Here is a 17,740-nt window from a genome sequence, read left to right as displayed (position 1 = left end):
CTTTCATTACAATGTAGACTAGGGGCTTTTAACATGAATCCATGGATTAATTTGAGAGATTCCTGAACTCCTGAAATTTATGACCACTTAATATATTTGAATGAAAATGCATTTCAGTTCATTCAAGAGCTACATAAAGATTGTGCATTTATTTATTTTTATTAAAATTTTTTTAATGTTTTTATTTTTGAGAGACAGAGAGTGAGTGGGGGAGGGGCAGCGAGAGAGAGAGAGAGAGAGGGGGAGACACAGAATCTGAAGCAGGCTCCAGGCTCTAAGCTGTCAGTACAGCTGACTGAGCCACCCAGGTGCTCCTAAAGACTGTACTTTTAGTTTTATCAATCCTTTTCTCTAGGTGCAACCTCTTCTCTCATGTTTTCCACCATGCTAATACATTTTTTTATTAGAATAATATCTACCTCAAAAAGCACCAGCGTGCATGAGCACATTTTTGTATACAACAGAACTGACCAAATTTCTTTATCACACCCCTATCATTGTCTGAGTTGCTCAACACTGTGTGTTCACATAAAAGATATTAACTGTTGTTTGATGAACTTGTGTTCCTTCTAACAGAGGAGTCTGTCTATACTACATAAAAGCCTCAAAGTTGAACCTAGGGGTCCTCCATCAAAATGGTTTGGTGGGGAAGGGAGAATGGTTCCCTATCCAGAACACTTTGCATTTTATCAGTGCCCTGAAAAGACTTGGATAAAACCATTTTTATAGATTGCCTAAAATTTGAATGTTAACAGCAAAGAGTATTTGGAACTATTACAAAAGCACTGCTGTTTTCCCTTGAAACTTTAAAGGGGAAAAAGCTATGAAATTACCATAGACCTATTTTTCTCTTGTGTCTATATAGAGTGCATTATTTGAGGACTTTCTCACTCCACTTGAGTTCTAAAGATAAAAGATATTATAATATTAGAAATCTAGGATTCTGTGAAACCTCCCCCCAAGTTAAAACTTCCCTTTGTAAGCATTTTGAATATTTTCAGTGCAATTTTTGGTTATTATCTAATATTAGGGGTTTTGTTTCAGACTTACAGATTCCAGTCTGATGTTAGAAGATTATTCATCCAAGTTGAGCCCCCAACCGAAGAGAGCCAAGAAAAGCCTTCTGTCTGGGGAGGAGAAGGAAAATCTGCCAAGTGACTATATGGTGCCCATTTTCTCCGGACGGTACGTATGTATTCTCTTCCTGGCTTTAAATATTAGAAAGTGAAGAGTAGGTATTGTCAGGTAGTAATAATAATTGCAACTAACATTTGTTGAACAATGTTGAGAAAGCTTGAGAAACTTTCCTTGAGAAAGCTCTGAGGAACTTTGGCACCCTGCACTGAGGGAGATGTGTTCATTGTGAAAATCTGCCACCACCTAGGATGGCTACATGACAGAAGAGAATGATCAGGAACTTAGTTCTCATTATGTAACTGGTTGAAATCAGAAGGAGAGCATTGGATGCTAGTGATTGAACACTATATATAGTCACTATAGGTAGAATAGAAAGAAAGGTTTGAAACCGTAAAGTGTTTGATGAACTTTAAAAAAATCAGATGTTATGTTTAGGTAGAGGGAAACTATTGTGGTTGCCAGTGTGATTAAAAAAAAAAAAATTTAATGTTAATTTATGTTTGAGAGAGAGAGAGCGAGAGTTGGGGAGGGACAGAGAGAGAGGAAGACACAGAATCCGAAGCAGGCTCCAGGCTCTGAGCGGTCAGCACAGAGCCTGATGAACTCATGAACCACCAGATCAGGACCTGAGTGGAAGTAGGACGCTCAACCGACTGAGCCACCCAGGTGCCCTGACAGTGTGATTTTAATTGTTATTCATTAGGAAGAAAAAAACCTTAGATAAGGTAGACTAAATAAAAGAAAGGCATCATAATTTGAATGCCTGTGCTATATTTGTTTAATGTAAAACAGATTACTATGTATTGTGAGGCAAACTCAAACAAAATAATCACTAAATCACAAGTCCGTTAATGCTGTTAATGTTCATAAGGGGTGTGTGTGTGTGTGTGTGTGTGTGTGTGTGTGTGTGTGTTTAAAAATATAAACTTTTTTGGAATGATTTTAATATAGAGAAGAATCTTGAAACTTGGTTAAGACACCAAATTAAAATTTAATGGGAACCTTCAGAGCCTTCCCTGTTTATTTTCCTGTGAATGGAGAGCTATATCCACAGAGCTAAGGCTATATTCAAAATGAAGGGCAAAATGCCATCAGGAAATTCAGTAGGAATGACATGGTTGTCATTGTTGGTGACCTTCTTCCATTTCCCTGTGTTTTTCCTATTTTTCTCTGATGGTTCCTTTTGGAATTGTTTCAGATACTAATGTCATAATTGTTCTGATTCTGATTAGGAAGGTAATGGGATAAGTAATATACTATTTTTAGCTTTTTCTTTGATATCTTTGAGATCTCTTATATTTTAGTGTTTATTTTTGAGAGAGAGACAGAGCATGAGCAGGGGAGAGGCAGAGAGAGGGAGACACAGAATCTGAAGCAGGCTCCAGGCTCTGAGCTGTTAGCACATAGCCCAATGTGGGGCTCGAACCCAAGAACTGTATGATCATGACCTGTGCCTCAGTCAGATGCTCAACTGACTGAGCCACCCAGGCACCCCTGATATCTCTGATTTTTTTAAAAGTAGACTTTCCCGGGCACCTGAGTGGCTCAGTTGGTCAAGCATCCGACTCTTGATTTCAGTTCTGGTCACGATTTCATGGTTCCTGAGATTAAGACCTGCATTCAGCTCTATGCTGACAGCATGAAACCTGGTTGAGATTCTCTCTCTCCCTCTCTGTCTGCCCCTCACCCCACCCCCCAATAAATAAATAAACTTTAAAAAAAAGTGAACTTTCCATTGAAATATATGTATGTTGCTAAGTATGTTTGCCCAGGCTTGGCCTCTTCACAGTTAGTTTAATATACACTGATATTCTTTATAGGAGATGGCTAGGCTAGAGGAGTAGAATGTTTTATTTTCTGCTTTGTTCCCACTCTGTTTTAAAAAATATATTTAAAAAGCATATTAACTAATCATGAACCTGCATGGCATACCTCTCCATCTCTTTACCACATGAAATGAAGCTGCTTACTTTCAGTGCCTTCTTTCTCCTAAATCAAACCAATTTGTCTCCTCAGGGCCAGTCTCAAGAAATGATAATTTACAAAACAAACAGTGATAAAAGAAAATGCAAATAAAAAATTATCTTCTGGGTTTTATTTCCAGTGTTTTTGTTTCTGTTTTTTTAATATGGAGCCATGTCCTGTATTCTACTACTGTGTTGAAAATAACACTTCCTACTGGTGTTGACAGTATTAATCTAAGAGGATGGGACAGAAATGAACCTTTGTTAAGTACCTGTTATTTTCTGGGAATCATACTACATGCTTTATGTAGACTATCTTGCTAAATCCTCAATGCAGCCCTAGAGAGGTATTAGTATACCAATTTATGGACAAGGAAATTAAGGCTCAATGACTTGCTGAAAGTGACATGGCTGGCAATGGAAGAGCCAAGAGTCCTCTAGGGATTGGCCGATGCAACATACATACATGCACTCTGCAATTATAATGTATTTCTGGGAAATACCATTTCTTCTGGATGGCACTTTAAAATTTCACTTCTTGGGGCACCTGGGTGACTCAGTCGCTTAAGTGTCTGACTTTGGCTCAAGTCATGATTTCAAGGTTCTTGAGTCCAAGCCCTGCATAGGGCTCTGTGCTGTCAGCTCAGAGCCTGGAGCCTGCTTCAGATTCTGTGTCTCCCTCTCTTTCTGTGCCTCTCCCTACCACCCCCTGCCCCCGTGCTCTGTCTCTCTGTGTCTCTCTCTTAAAAATAAATAAACATTAAAAAAAGTTTTTTTTTTTAAATTTCAATTCTTGTTCTCAGATAAATTGAGTTAACTTTGTGTCACTGGCAGATTTTTGAGTTGAGACCATCAGAGATCGAGTACTGGGGAGGTTTTAAATTCATCTTAAATTTGTAGTAGTTTATTTTTGTCAGCATATCAGCATCATATTCTTGTTCTTATACCCAGATTATAGCAGGGTTATCACTGACATACACTTATATTTACTTAAAGAAAAATACCCCTGGTGTCCTGGGTGAAAAAAATATTCCTAAATGTATTTGAGGTCTCTTATGAAATAATTATAGTCTTCCTGAGGTTTAGCTTATTTGCAGTAGAGAAGGCAAGAGACCAGGACTTCATTCTGCTCTCTAGAACTATGTCAACATGTCTACTGTCGGAGATAATGTGAGCTCAAACTTAAAGTTCTCTTACTTAAGAGTTGTCTCAACTCAGGGCAAGGCTAGCATTGAATATAATCTATTATTATATATATTGAATCATTTTACAAAGCTCATTTCAAATCTCTCTATTATATATTTACTTCTGTATGGAATTCCAAGCAGATTCTCATGATGATTTTTATATTCACTTATTAATTCATTCACTTCCTATCTCATTAAAAAAAAATTAGAGGTAATTATGTCAAGACTCTAAACTGAAAATCTTCCATCTTCCTTTTTCTCTACCTAAATTATAGTGTATATGTTACTGAGTTAGTAAATATTACCTTATTAATATTTGGAAAGATAGAGATAAGGAAAAAGAAATTAAAATTTACCACTAAGTTTAGTAAGAAACAAAGTGGACTAATCTTATCAGATGTTTTAGTAAAATTCCATGAGAAATTTCAAACTTGGGCAAATGTTGAGCCCTATTTTTCAGCAAACTACACAGATTCAGGTACCAGGAACTTATAAACATAATGCCAGTATTTGCTTAAATTTTAAGTAACTATTCTTGTAAGAAAAATCAAAGGTAAAATTCAGCCTTCAGAGGCCTAAGGAGACTCGATTTCAAGAAAATCTTCAATATGATCATGATACTTCCTCACTGTTGGGGTTGACAACAAAGGTATTGAAGGAGGTTAAAAATCATCTAAATATGTTTAACAACATTAATAAATTATAGCACAACTTCTATTATAACGCATTTTGGGATGTTACCATTCACTTGCCATCATCATCAATTATGAATAAAAACAAGTCACTTTTATAAATATCACCACTTCAAATGCAAATTTGGTCAATTTTTCTTATCAGGGCTATGTGCAAGCATAAGTAAAAGCTCTCATTAAATATGTTTACACGCGCACACACACACATAACTTTTTAAAATTTTTTCTTAATGTTTATTTATTTTTGAGGGAGAGACAGCACAAGTGGGGAAAGGGCTGAGAGGGGGGAAACACAGGATCGGAAGCAGGCTCCAGGCTCTGAGCTGTCAGCACAGAGCCCGACACAGGGCTCGAACCCACGAACTGTGAGATCATGACCTGAACTGAAGTCGGATGCTTAACTGACTGAGCCACCCAGGCACCCCCAAATAACTTTTATTATCTTAGAAAGAAACCCAGGAGGCATGAGGCCTCCCCATAACTTTAGAATTTATTTATATATGCAACAGCTCTGAGCAATGCATCACATCAACTCAGTTATAGAATCCAGATCAAGCACATAGTCTTATATCAGGATCACAGGCACACAGGCGATATCTCATTTTACAATATCATCTATTCTAGAAGGAAAGTCTTTTATTATAGACTCAATCATATTTAAACACTCTAAAAAACCAATGAAATGATCTGAGGCAAGTTACCTAATTTCTCTGAGCCTTGTTACTATATATCTAAAATAGAAATGATACACTTTACCTCATAGGGTTGTTGTGGACATAAAATGAGATAATATATATAAAAAGCACTTGGCAACACTATGGCCATAATAGGTATTATTATTGTTGCTACCATTACTGGTTAAGGTGGTGATCCCTTCTGTATGTGAACAGTTAGCTCCTGATTTACCAAGTTTTTCTTTGTCACAATGTACTTTGAACTTAGTAAAAGTTGGACAATCCTGTCACTGCCATCCATAATATCTATATTTTGCTCTTATTGTATTTTAGTCAAGTACATGTCAGTGGAATTACAGATACAGAAGAAGAAAGAATTAAAGAAGCTGCTGCCTATATAGCCCAAAGGAATCTTCTTGCTAGTGAAGAAGGAATCACAACATCCAAACAGTCCACAGCATCCAGACAGTCCACAGCATCCAAACAGTCTGCAGTATCCAAACAGTCCGCAGTATCCAAACATTCTACAGCATCCAAAGAGTCCGCGGTATCCAAACATTCTGCAGTATCCAAACGGTCCACAGCATCCCAAGAGTCTACGTCCAGTCTTCACCAGGAGGAAGCTTTTGAGAAGAAGTCAAGGAAAGTTGCAATTCGAGAGAAGGCAGAACGCCTGTCGCTGACAAAAACAGTAAGGAAAGAAATTTAATATAATTTACAAAAGCAGAAATGCATGTACCATTGTGTGTGTACATATAGATTGATTTGTTTCAAATGAAGAAATAAATATGTAGTCTTATGGAGAAACAAAACTAAAAGAATACAAGGATTCTGCGTCTCCCTCTCTCTCTGCCCCTCCCCAGCTTGCACTCTGTCTCTCTCTCTCTCTCAAAAAGAAATAAACATTAAAAAAAGAAAAAGAAACAAAGAATACAAAGATAAAGACATTAAAACGTATGGGTCAAACGGGTGCCTGGGTGGCTCAGTCAGTTAAGTGTCTGACTTTGGCTCAGGTCATGATCTCACAGTCTGTGAGCTTGAGCCCACGTTGGACTCTGTGTTGACAGCTCAGAGCCTGGAGCCTGCTTTGATGCTGTATCTCCCTCTCTCTCTGCCCCTCCCCCGTTCATACTCTGTCTCTGTGTCTCTCTCTCAAAAAAAAATAAACATTAAAAAAAGGTTTTTAAATAAAAAAAAAATGTGTGTGTCAAAGAAAGACAGACTTAGTAGTTTTAAACTCCATGAAATTTTATTTTATTTTATTTTATTTTACTTTAGAGAAGAGGTGCAAGTGAGTGAGGGCAGAGAGAGAGAGAGAGAGAGAGAGAGAGAGAGAGAGAGAGAGAGAAGCAAGGCTCACACGAAGTGGGGCTAGAGCTCACCCAAAGCGGGACTCAAACTCACTAGCTGTGAGATCATGACCTGAGCCAAAGTTAGATGTTTAATCGATTGAGCCACCTAGATGCCCAACTCCATGAAATTTTAGGTTCTACAGAAAGTACAGTTCCAAAGAACCTTAAAAAATCCACCATAGGGGAAAATAAGATATGTTGCTGAGGCTTAGAACGTTAAAAACTAAGTGTATCTTTTTTAAAGAGGCAAAGAGAAGGCATATGGTCTAAATACGCAAGTAAAGCTCCAAGTGGAAAAATGATAATTTTGGTTTCTGTTTGTTCTCTTAGTAGCACAGGCTACTCTGACTCCATAATATTTTGATATATTTTTTTTATAGTTAGAAGAAACTGAAGCATTTCATAGAAAGTTGAATGAAGATCATCTTCTCCATGCTCCTGAATTTGTCATTAAACCTCGTTCCCACACTGTTTGGGAAAAAGAAAATGTAAAATTACATTGCTCTGTATCCGGCTGGCCAGAACCTCGTGTCACATGGTATGTTATCTTTACGAAAATTACTCATAGAATCTATTACACAAAGTTAATTTTACCTCTAGTGAAAACGTTCAGCGTTATGAATATGCAAGAGTGAATGAAAGCACCTACGAGTTTGTATAGATTTTTTAAATGGTGAAGAAGGGGCACCAGGGTGAATGGTTTATGAATGAGAAGAAAGAACAGTCCTGCATACATTATATTATGATACTTCATAATCCTGTTATACAAGTGGGTCTTTATATAAAGTATTAAAATGTAGTCAACATTTATATACAAAGAAAATCTATGGTTATGACTGCTGTGGGCCATAAAATTTAAATAAAAATTTGCTCCCATATGGTATAGGTATCATTTTGTGACCAGAAGCAATAATATTTTTAAAAAATAATTAAAACCCAGAAGTCTTCATCTCTACTCCTCATAGGAGCTGAGGTTTCAACATGCTTTCTAAAGCCAAACAAAAGAGGGAATTAGATGGAAGATATTTCTCAATATGGGGTCTTTTTTTTAAGTTTTATTTTTATTTATTTTGAGAGAGAGAGATCGTGAGGGGTGGAGAGACAGAAAGAGAGAGAGGGAGAGAGAGAATCCTAAGCAGGCTCTGCACTTAGTGCAGAGCCCGATGCGGGGCTTAAAGTCATGAATCATTAAGATCATGACCTGAATTGAAGTCAGATGCTTACCTGACTAAGCCACCCAGGTGCCCCCTCAATATGGGATCTTAAGAAATTTTCTTTCCGTAAAGAATAAGCATCCATGTTCTCCTTCCATCCTATAGCCTATTGTAATTGTCAATGACTTCATGATCCCTAACCTCCAAACTTACCTGTCTAATGTCATGAATATCTGCCACAGAGATAGCAGTATGAAAATGATGGACCCAGCTTAAAAAGATGTTTTCTGTTTGAGTCTCTGACACATATATTTTGCGTGCTGTTTTCTTATCCTCAAGAGTAATGGTAAATTCACCCTATGTTGCAGTATAAATGCTACACAGGATGACATTGCCATCTGTAGAAGGCCTGCCTCCTTTTCCTTTCTTACCCATTTTCTCTGTTGATTAGACACCTAATTTGGCTAGGACTAATGAAGATAACTGACAAGGAGCATATTTCAGTGAAAACCAAGTGTTTTTTTTGTTTTTTTTTTAAATTCACTTACAAGCTTTAAAGCATAAAAGTATACTGCAGTAAGTTAGGAATCAATCAATCTTGGCCCCACATTTCTCTGTGACTATGGTATTGCATACTTTGGCCTTTCAAAGGGACATTTCCTCTTAAAACAGATTACTTCTCACCTCAAAAAATCTAAACTTTTCAATTGAAAATACATGAAGAATAATGAATTTTTAGCTGTAAGAAATATTATTTCTTACAGTAAGTAAGACAGAGGGTAAGTAAGACATTCCTTCTTCTCTCGTGAATTAAAATATACTACTAATAAATGAATAACTGGAATCCTTAATCAAGTAGATATATTTATTACACAATAAATTATAAATTTATTAAAAATTTATTATCAATTTTCAGTTATCCTCACTAATGGAGCTGAGTAGTGTGAATGACTCCCCAAATCTTTCACATATGGCTTTGAGATATTTTTCTTCTTAACATTGAACCATATGTCCCAGGGGCTCGTTTTAAACAAAAATGAAGACACAGACACAAGGTTTGTCTCAGGAATGATTGGAAATCAGTTCATTTACTGGAACAAGTCTTCACAAGTTCCTGCGTGTCATTTAGTGTTTGGAGAAGACAACTCCATTATTTATAAAACTCTCTCCATAGGGATGGATCAGAGCATTTCATGAAAGTCCTGTTGCCTTGCAACCAAGTGAAAAGTAAACATTAAAACAAAGAACCAGTGGACCACTCATAATCATAACCATCCTTCAGAGAACAAGATTTGCCCCTGGATAAAGCTTAAATTTAGACAGTTAGCTAGCAGACAACTGAAAATTGACTATGGTAATAAACAAGGTCAGATGCAAGTTTTGTGGGGCCTGAAGCTCATAAATTTGGCAGCACTCTTTACAAAAAAGAATGTTAATGGTCTAAATTAGGCCCTGCGCCGTGAAGGGACCCTGCTGGTGAGGGACCCTGAAGCTTCATTGGCCTCCCGGTAAACCCACTTCTGGAGGAAACTTTTGTGTGGGATTAGTGTGCCTTCCTGGGTATGCTGCCTTTAAAAAAAATAATCGTTAAGTGAAGGTCTAATTTGCTTCCTAACACTGGTATAGAGTACACAGTCTACAATAAGCATTTCCTCCGTGAGCAGGGTCCCACAACCCAAGTACAAACCCAGGTTGTTGATTGATTACTCTGCTGGCATTTATGTCTTTTTGTTACCCAACTGCACTTTCTGGGCCTGACACCGAGTGCAAGCATGAAAGAAATAATTGGGGATGACCTTTCTGAATAGAAGGCGGTAACTCATGGGAACAAGTGTGTTACGATACTTTCTGCAGTCATGCTACCTCTGCTTGTAGCCCTTAGGTCCTTAGCCATGGTTTTCAAGGGCATTTGTGCCTGGGGCCTGGCTGCCTTAGAGCCCTTTGCAAAGAGGGTTAAGTTCCAAGTTTCCACTAGGCACCCTCAGGACATGGAAGTCCCTGAGGCCTAACAAATGATCTGAACACGCAGCAGCTGCTCTTTGGCCAATCCCATGGACTGACCAAGTCTGTCTAAATGGAATCTAGAGGTTACCCAGAAAGCACTAACTGACAGGAGCACATATCACTCATCAGGGCCAGGTGCAGGGATGCCAAGGAGCACTGTCCTGTTCCCAAGTCACTTTGAGAACAGAAAGAACCCTGTTTAGGCGTTGGGTCCAGTAGGAAAGTTAGTTGCAAGGATGCTTCTGCACCACCACAGTGAAGCTGAAGGAGGGCTTTGTCAATGCAGCAGGAAGCATACATATATGGTGAAAAATCCCAAAGTTGTTTTACTTAATTTAAGAGGCTATCTTTATGTAATAGCTTGTATAATAGGCTATATATTGGTTTAAAGGAGGAGAAAAAATTATGTTTGTATTTGTTTTACTTGCATAAAGAAATTCTGGAAGGATATATAAAAATCTAAGGAGAACAGTTACCTAAAGAGATGAGGGGAGTAGAGGATAGATACATTTGAGAAAGGAGACTACTCTCTGTGTTACCTTTACACTTTCTTGGACCATATAAAGGTGTTGCTTGTTCTAATTTTTAGAATTATATGAAATAAGGGAGAAAAGTTCTCTTTAAAAGAAGGAAGGAATTTGAATTAATTTAATTTTTTTTTTTTTTTAAATTTTTTTTTTCAACGTTTTTTATTTTTTATTTTTTTTATTTTTGGGACAGAGAGACAGAGCATGAACGGGGGAGGGGCAGAGAGAGGGAGACACAGAATCGGAAACAGGCTCCAGGCTCCAAGCCATCAGCCCAGAGCCTGACGCGGGGCTCGAACTCACGGACCGGACCGCAAGATCGTGACCTGGCTGAAGTCGGACGCTTAACCAACTGCGCCACCCAGGCGCCCCAATTTAATTTTTTTAAAGAGCCAGATTCAGTTGGATTTCCAGTCCAAAGTCTAGATTGATTTTTGTCAATGAATATCTGGATTGTAACGTGTGGGGAGATTCATGCAAACTCACTGTAGCAATGTGTTGGCGTTACTGAGTAGCATTCATTCATTCCCTCACTGAGTACCCATGTTTTTGGATCTAAATGTGAATACTGTGTTAGATCCACCAGTGAGACATTTAAAATACTTGCTTGGAATTCTTCACATTGCCCCTAAAGTTAATGCCAAATAGACCCTTAAAGAAATGTGTCATTAGGCATGATAATAATGCAAAACCTCAGAATAAAATAGTATGAGACATGTATCTCAGGAAGAGTCTAGAGATTTGGAAAAGTCTTATTCAATTTTTGCAAATTATGAGAATTTATAAATTCCATAATAGAATCATGTATTCAATTTGTTTACAAGATTAGAGTTATTCACAATGTATTTAAATTTAGCAGTTACTACTCTATTTTCTTTGGAAAACAACCTACATTTAACATAGTTTAAAATTATTTATAATTTATGCTTACTTCCCAACATAAGGGTTTTATTTTAGATTTTTCTTATTTATTTAAGTCCAAAATTTATCCTAATGGGATAGATCTCTCTCAGCCAACTGGATTTTAAAGTGGGTAATAGCTATTTATTTAAAATATAAAGCTGGATTCTAAGCACCCATCACAGTTGTAGTGAGATACAACATGTTAAAGATCATTTTAGCCTGTATTATTTGTTGATAGAAAAAAAAGCAGAATGAACCTTTTTGCTTGAATATGCTTTATACCACCAAAGAGCTTTCACTATAACCCCTTGCTATCAAGTCAGCCCAAGATCCAGTCATTTATTTGGGGGGATGAAGTGCGTGTTTTACACACATAAACCAAGAGTATCCTTCTCCAAATATTTGCAGTATAATGGAAGCTCATTAACTAATAAGTAGTTCATAGACTCTACATGAAAATGATAAGGAAAATGGTGTACATCTGAATATTCACAAGAATTTCAGAAGCCTTTTGACAAATAATCCCAGAGTGTAGGTTACTCTCCAAAATTAGCGTCTGACTGTCCTGTTTGGAATTTCACTTTCCAGAAATAGCAAGCCCTGAAGCATATACAGAGCAGGCCAAAAATCCGTCTTTTCTTCCCCGACTGAATACTGAGGATGGCCAATCTCAAGTGACCCCCAACGTGAATGACTGGCTGAAATTCTTGGAGAATAGAATAGAATTGCTTCCTAATTTAATCCTTGTATGCTGTTTTTAAACAGACTTTTCTTACACTGACATCTGGAGTTCCAGAGGAAAGACTAGAAGATCCTCAAAGTGTTGTGTGTCGTGTGCATGTATATTTTAAACCGACTTCTTGTGCCAGGGGGTCACATTAGAAGTCATGGGTTTTTAGCAGAGGGAAGGCACTAAGGTGCTAAGTCGCGTAGTACTGGAGAGTGAGGGAGGTGAAGCAACACTGCGAGCTGCAAGATACTGTTTTAACTCAACTGTTTATGGAGACATGAACAACATTTTTGGCCAGAAGCCATATCAAGTGTCAGTAGATTATTTGCTCAAGTACCACATGCCATAGCCTTCCGTGTCATATTTCTCTTCTTATGCTAAAAAGAACTACTGCAAACACCCCAGCACATGAAAAAAACTGAGTAGTAAGAGGGAGCTTTTTTTGTTTTTGTTTTTTTAGGAGGGAGCTTTAGAATCTAGTGTGAAATTACTGAGACCAATTTATTGTGAAGAACATGCTGAATAACTCGTTGCACCCTGTCATTCATCAAAACAAGGAATGTTTGAAACTAGGAGCAGCTAGCCGATTTCTTTTTCTAGGTCATCCCTGATCAAATAGTCCTGTCTGCTTGGAGCTCTGTGGGGAGATGACTGGCTGAGGACACTTTGGGGCTGGCAGGAAACGGCTAGCAGTTCTGCCGGGGGTGGGGCAGAAGGTTGTGCTGCTCCACCTGCCACGCAGCTGTGACTCCTAAGCCAATCCAGTCCTCTCATCTCACATCTGAGGGAACTGAGACGCAAAGAGACGCAATGTACTTTCTTGGTCTGTACTTACTTTAAATTAGCCATATCATGGGGTGCCTGGGTGGCTCAGTCAGTTAAGCGTCTGACTTCAGCTCAGGTCATGATCTCACAGTCCGTGAGTTCAAGTCCTGCGTCGGACTCTGTACTGACAGCTCAGAGCCTGGAACCTGCTTCAGATTCTGTGTCTCCCTCTCTCGCTACCCCTCCCCCACTCATGCTCTGTCTCTATCAAAAAATGAATAAACATTAAAAAAATTTAAAAAAAATTAGTCATATCATGAAGTTTGAAGTATGCATTTGTCAGAACTCTGTTCCTTCAGCCACGAATTATGAAGCCACAATTAATCTGTTGTTACACAATAATTCTGTTCAATCCAATTTAACGAACAGTGAGTACCTAATATTTGCCCATGATTCATACTTCCTGGAGAGTGGGAATAGAAGTAAATGTGGATCAGACACAATCCCCGTCACCAAGACAATGACAGCTCAGTAGAAGACACACATATCCAACCAGAATCTGATAAATGTTGTATCTTGCAGCTTGAACCAAGTAACACTGACGTAGAGAGGCAGGAACAATTAATATCATGTGGGATTTCAATTTTTCTTAATGGGGGGAGTTTATTGATTTTGAGAGACAGACAGACAGAATGTAAGTGGGGGAGGGGCAGAGAGAGAGAGGGAGACACAGAGTCTGAAGCAGGCTCCAGGCTCTGAGCTGTCACCACAGAGCCCAATGCAGGGCTGGAACTCATGCACTGCAAGATCATGACCTGAGCCAAAGTTGAGTGCTCAACTGACTGAGCCACCCAGGCGCCCCTTGTGTGGGATTTCAAGGAGGAGTTTATTGAAGAAATGGCATTTGATCTGAACCTTGAAGGATGAGTTGGGATTTTGCTAGGTGGAGGAGAAAGACACATTTTTTTAAAGTATATTTATTTATTTTACTAGAGAGAGAGAGAGAGAGAAAACAAGAGTGAGGGAGAGTCAGAGAGAGGGAGAGAGAGAGAATACTAAGCAGGATCTACACTATCAGCACAGAGCCTGACGTGGTGCTCACACTCAGAAATCATGAGATCATGACCTGAACTCAAACCAAGAGTCGACGCTTAACTGACTGAGCCACCCAGGTTCCCTGACACGTTGTTTAAAGTATAGAAAATGAGCATGTTTTAGGGACATAGGGCATGTGTGTGCACATGTGCGTGTGTGAGTGTGTGAGCTGGGGAGAGGAAGGAACTAACTGAAAATTATTTCCTTTCTTTCTCTCCCTTTCCACCACTTTCCCTGCTCCCAAACCTCATTATCACCATTTTCAGAAGTCTGAAGAAATAAAATGCAGCTAAATAGAGAACAGTTGGACAATGGAAGCATCATATGTTGTCACAAGTCAGACTGCTTGGGTTCAAATCCCAGCTCTGCTATGTAGCTGTGTGAACTGGGACAAGTTACTTAACTTCTTCTGGCCTTGGTTTTTTTCATCTGGAAAATGATGTTACAAATAGTACTATCTCATGCAGTTGTGAGGATTGAATTTTCTAACCTATATGTAAAGCACTTAGACTCTTGCCTTGGCTCACAGTAAATGCTCTGAGTTGTGGTTATTAGTGTTATTTACATTATCTGGGCACGTGAAGTGGGGTGTTGGAAAGGGAAGCAAGTGAAATCTAGCTCTTGGACAGAAAATGCCTTAAGCAAAAAAGCCTGGTCTGGCACCATAGCCATTGGCTATTGAGGGCATGAGGAGGTGGTGAAGAATCAAGGTGCGACTCCAGCCTTGGGGAACAGTGTCTGAGGAAGGGCCCCTCCGTGTAGCCCTACCCTCTGAGGGCTGACAGGCTTAGCCAGGAATGGGACAGTCAGAAAAAGGGAATCTTTCAGCTTTTATTTGTCAGACTTTTTCTTTCGTGATTGATACTTAAGTTCTCCCAAGCCGAGAGCCATGCTTGCCTTTAACAGAACAAAACGCTTAAATATAATGAGCTTTCAATACAATGGCATTGTTTTTAACAACATGGAAGAATCTTAGTAGGAAGAATGTTTTACTTTCATCCTACAGACAGCCAATGATAAAACTCCCAACATAAAGCCTTCCTTTCTGTCCTGTCAACAATGGACAAGTTTTTCTTTCAGTCTTTTATTGAAGTATAATATACATACACAAAAAGTGCATATTACATGTAAATGTAGAGCTTTGGTGAATTTTTGTAGACTGCACACACCCATGTAACCAGTACTCAAACACAAGAAACCAAACATTATCAGCACCTAAATGCCTCCTTCGTGTCTGCTGTACCCCCCCCCCCCCCCGGGAAGTCACTCTCTTCACTACTAATAGCATTAATTTGGTCTCTTCTGGTTTTGTACTTTATATAAAAGCAATCATTTTATACTCTTTTGTGTCTGGTTATTTTCACTCAACATTATGTATGTGAGACTCAACCACATTGTTATGAATGGTCAACTTCTTAAATGTAATTTTTATGATGGAAGAGAGGAAAGGACGCTCATCGAGAAGTTTTACTGGATTTATAGTGCATTTTATTTAATCTGCCATAGATTTGTATTTATTGAACAGATACTGCTGCTAATCTCAGTGCCATGTTTATAGGTGTCCCTTGAAGAACACGGATTGTGTGGGTGTGCTTTTAATCATAAAGCTATTTACATTTCTACTTATTTCACCTTGTTCTCTTGTCTCACAGGTATAAAAACCAGGTGCCAATAAATGTCCACGCAAACCCTGGAAAGTACATTATTGAGAGTCGATATGGAATGCATACTCTGGAGATCAATGCGTAAGAGGACATCTGGGTCCATATGTGTGTTGTTCGACAATTGCCTGGGGAGTCATCTCACCACTCCAGTTAACAACCACTCTCCCCCTTTCTTCCCAGTGCAACAGGATCACAAAGTGATCTTAGATTTGAATTTAGTAAAAGATGATGAGAATAAAATTAACTTCTGTCTTTTAATTTATCATTTTATATACTTGAGAGTTTTTCTAGACATTAGTAAGAAAATAAGTTACATAAGTAGGCACTTATATTTAGTTATCCTTCAATCATCATCATCATCATCATCATCATCATCCTTTTTTGCCTTTAGTCGGCAGAGGCCATGGAGATTGCGGTGGGTGGCAGTGAAAGTAAGCTTCCCACCAGAAAGTGTGGGAAATTATCTGCCCACTCTGTCAGCCTGCAGAGGGAGGCAGGACTGGACACCAGGGTGTTTTTAAAGCAAAATGCAAAGCAGAATTGAAAGCAGAACCCACATCAAAATTTCTAAATCCTCAAAGGTTTATCATATCTCCTAATATGGTTTTGAAATCCAAGCTTAGTCATGTGAATGAAAAAGCTAAAACTCCCACTATTTGCAGTTCATATGAAACTGTGACATGCTGAGACGTCAAAGTAAAATTTACATCATTGTGATCTCAAGAGAGTTTGTAGTCTTCTCCTCAGATCAGAACAGCTGCCACATGGGATACAGGGTTTCAAGCAGGACTCTGGGGCCCTGTGACATTTGCCGAGCATTGACCTCCAACCAGAGTCACTTCAATTCTGCCACTTGGTGGTTCTACTGAGGCTGCAGTGAGCTCTGTGGTTGCTTTATAATTCAGTAGTTATGAGAAAGGCAACCATATTGACCTTCCTGGGGTTGTGCTGGTGTCTATAAAATTTCAACAAGAAATAGGTTTTTACAAATGACGCTAAACCCAGAAAGTCAACGAGGAACTCAGACACTGGTTATGACAAGACACAAAAAGACCTGCTTTGAAATCTTAGCTTATTCATCTCTGTGAGATCATTCTTTCTTTTATTTTATTATTAAACACATCCCAGTTTCTGTATTATAACTTACAGGAACTTCCAAATAGCACTGCTTGTGTTGTACTATGGGCTGAATCTCCAAGTGCGACCTGAACCTTGGTAGAGTTGAGACAGAAATAGCATATTTGTACTTTGGAGCTAGAACACAGACCCACCCATTAGACAGAGCCAGATCTGGTTTGTGGCTCAAGGAGAGCGGCTGTGTCTTTCCCTCTCTGTTCCCCCCAGACTGAAACTCACCCTGAGGGATGCCAGCAGGAAGACTGTCCCCCCAGGGTGCTCTGCGTAGTTACTACTACAAAAGTACATGGCTAGACATTTTCTGTTCCTGACACAGTTTTAGACCAGTTAATTGTAACACTGTTTGTGCTGTAATTTATGCGCTTAACACTTTGCTGACATTTTTTTTGGACATTTAAAAAAATTTTTTTTTTTACGTTTTATTTATTTTTGAGACAGGGAGAGACAGAGCATGAACAGGGGAGGGTCAGAGAGAGGGAGACACAGAATCTGAAACAGGCTCCAGGCTCTGAGCTGTCAGCACAGAGCCCGACGCGGGGCTCGAACTCACGGACCGAGAGATCATGACCTGAGCTGAAGTCGGCCGCTTAACCGACTGAGCCACCCAGGCGCCCCTTTTGGACATTTTAAATGAACCTGGGCTAGGGTCATAGTGGACTATAGGTGTCCTCCTCCCATTCTGTGCAGCTGGCCTCAAACTGCAGTAGATATCTTGCATTATATAAAATCCCACAGGGAGCTAGATTGGAGTTAGT

General features: G+C 38.9%; 1 protein-coding gene across 3 annotated transcripts in view; it reads left to right on the top strand.

Moving 5' to 3' along the window:
• MYOM1 (myomesin 1) overlaps window positions 1-17,740 on the top strand; it is a 153,038-nt gene that overhangs the window by 40,904 nt on the left and 94,394 nt on the right. For all 3 annotated transcript variants that reach the window (XM_058692583.1, XM_058692582.1, XM_058692584.1), the window contains 4 exons: window positions 1,045-1,185; window positions 5,988-6,345; window positions 7,387-7,544; window positions 15,837-15,929. In XM_058692583.1, coding sequence (XP_058548566.1) covers window positions 1,045-1,185; window positions 5,988-6,345; window positions 7,387-7,544; window positions 15,837-15,929 — 750 coding nt within the window. The remainder of the gene's footprint in view (window positions 1-1,044; window positions 1,186-5,987; window positions 6,346-7,386; window positions 7,545-15,836; window positions 15,930-17,740) is intronic.

This window comes from Neofelis nebulosa, chromosome 11 (assembly GCF_028018385.1).
Source record: "Neofelis nebulosa isolate mNeoNeb1 chromosome 11, mNeoNeb1.pri, whole genome shotgun sequence".
Lineage (NCBI taxonomy): Eukaryota > Metazoa > Chordata > Mammalia > Carnivora > Felidae > Neofelis > Neofelis nebulosa.
The sequence above is the reverse complement of the archived record's forward strand: the minus strand, read 5'-3'. Positions and strand labels throughout refer to the sequence as shown.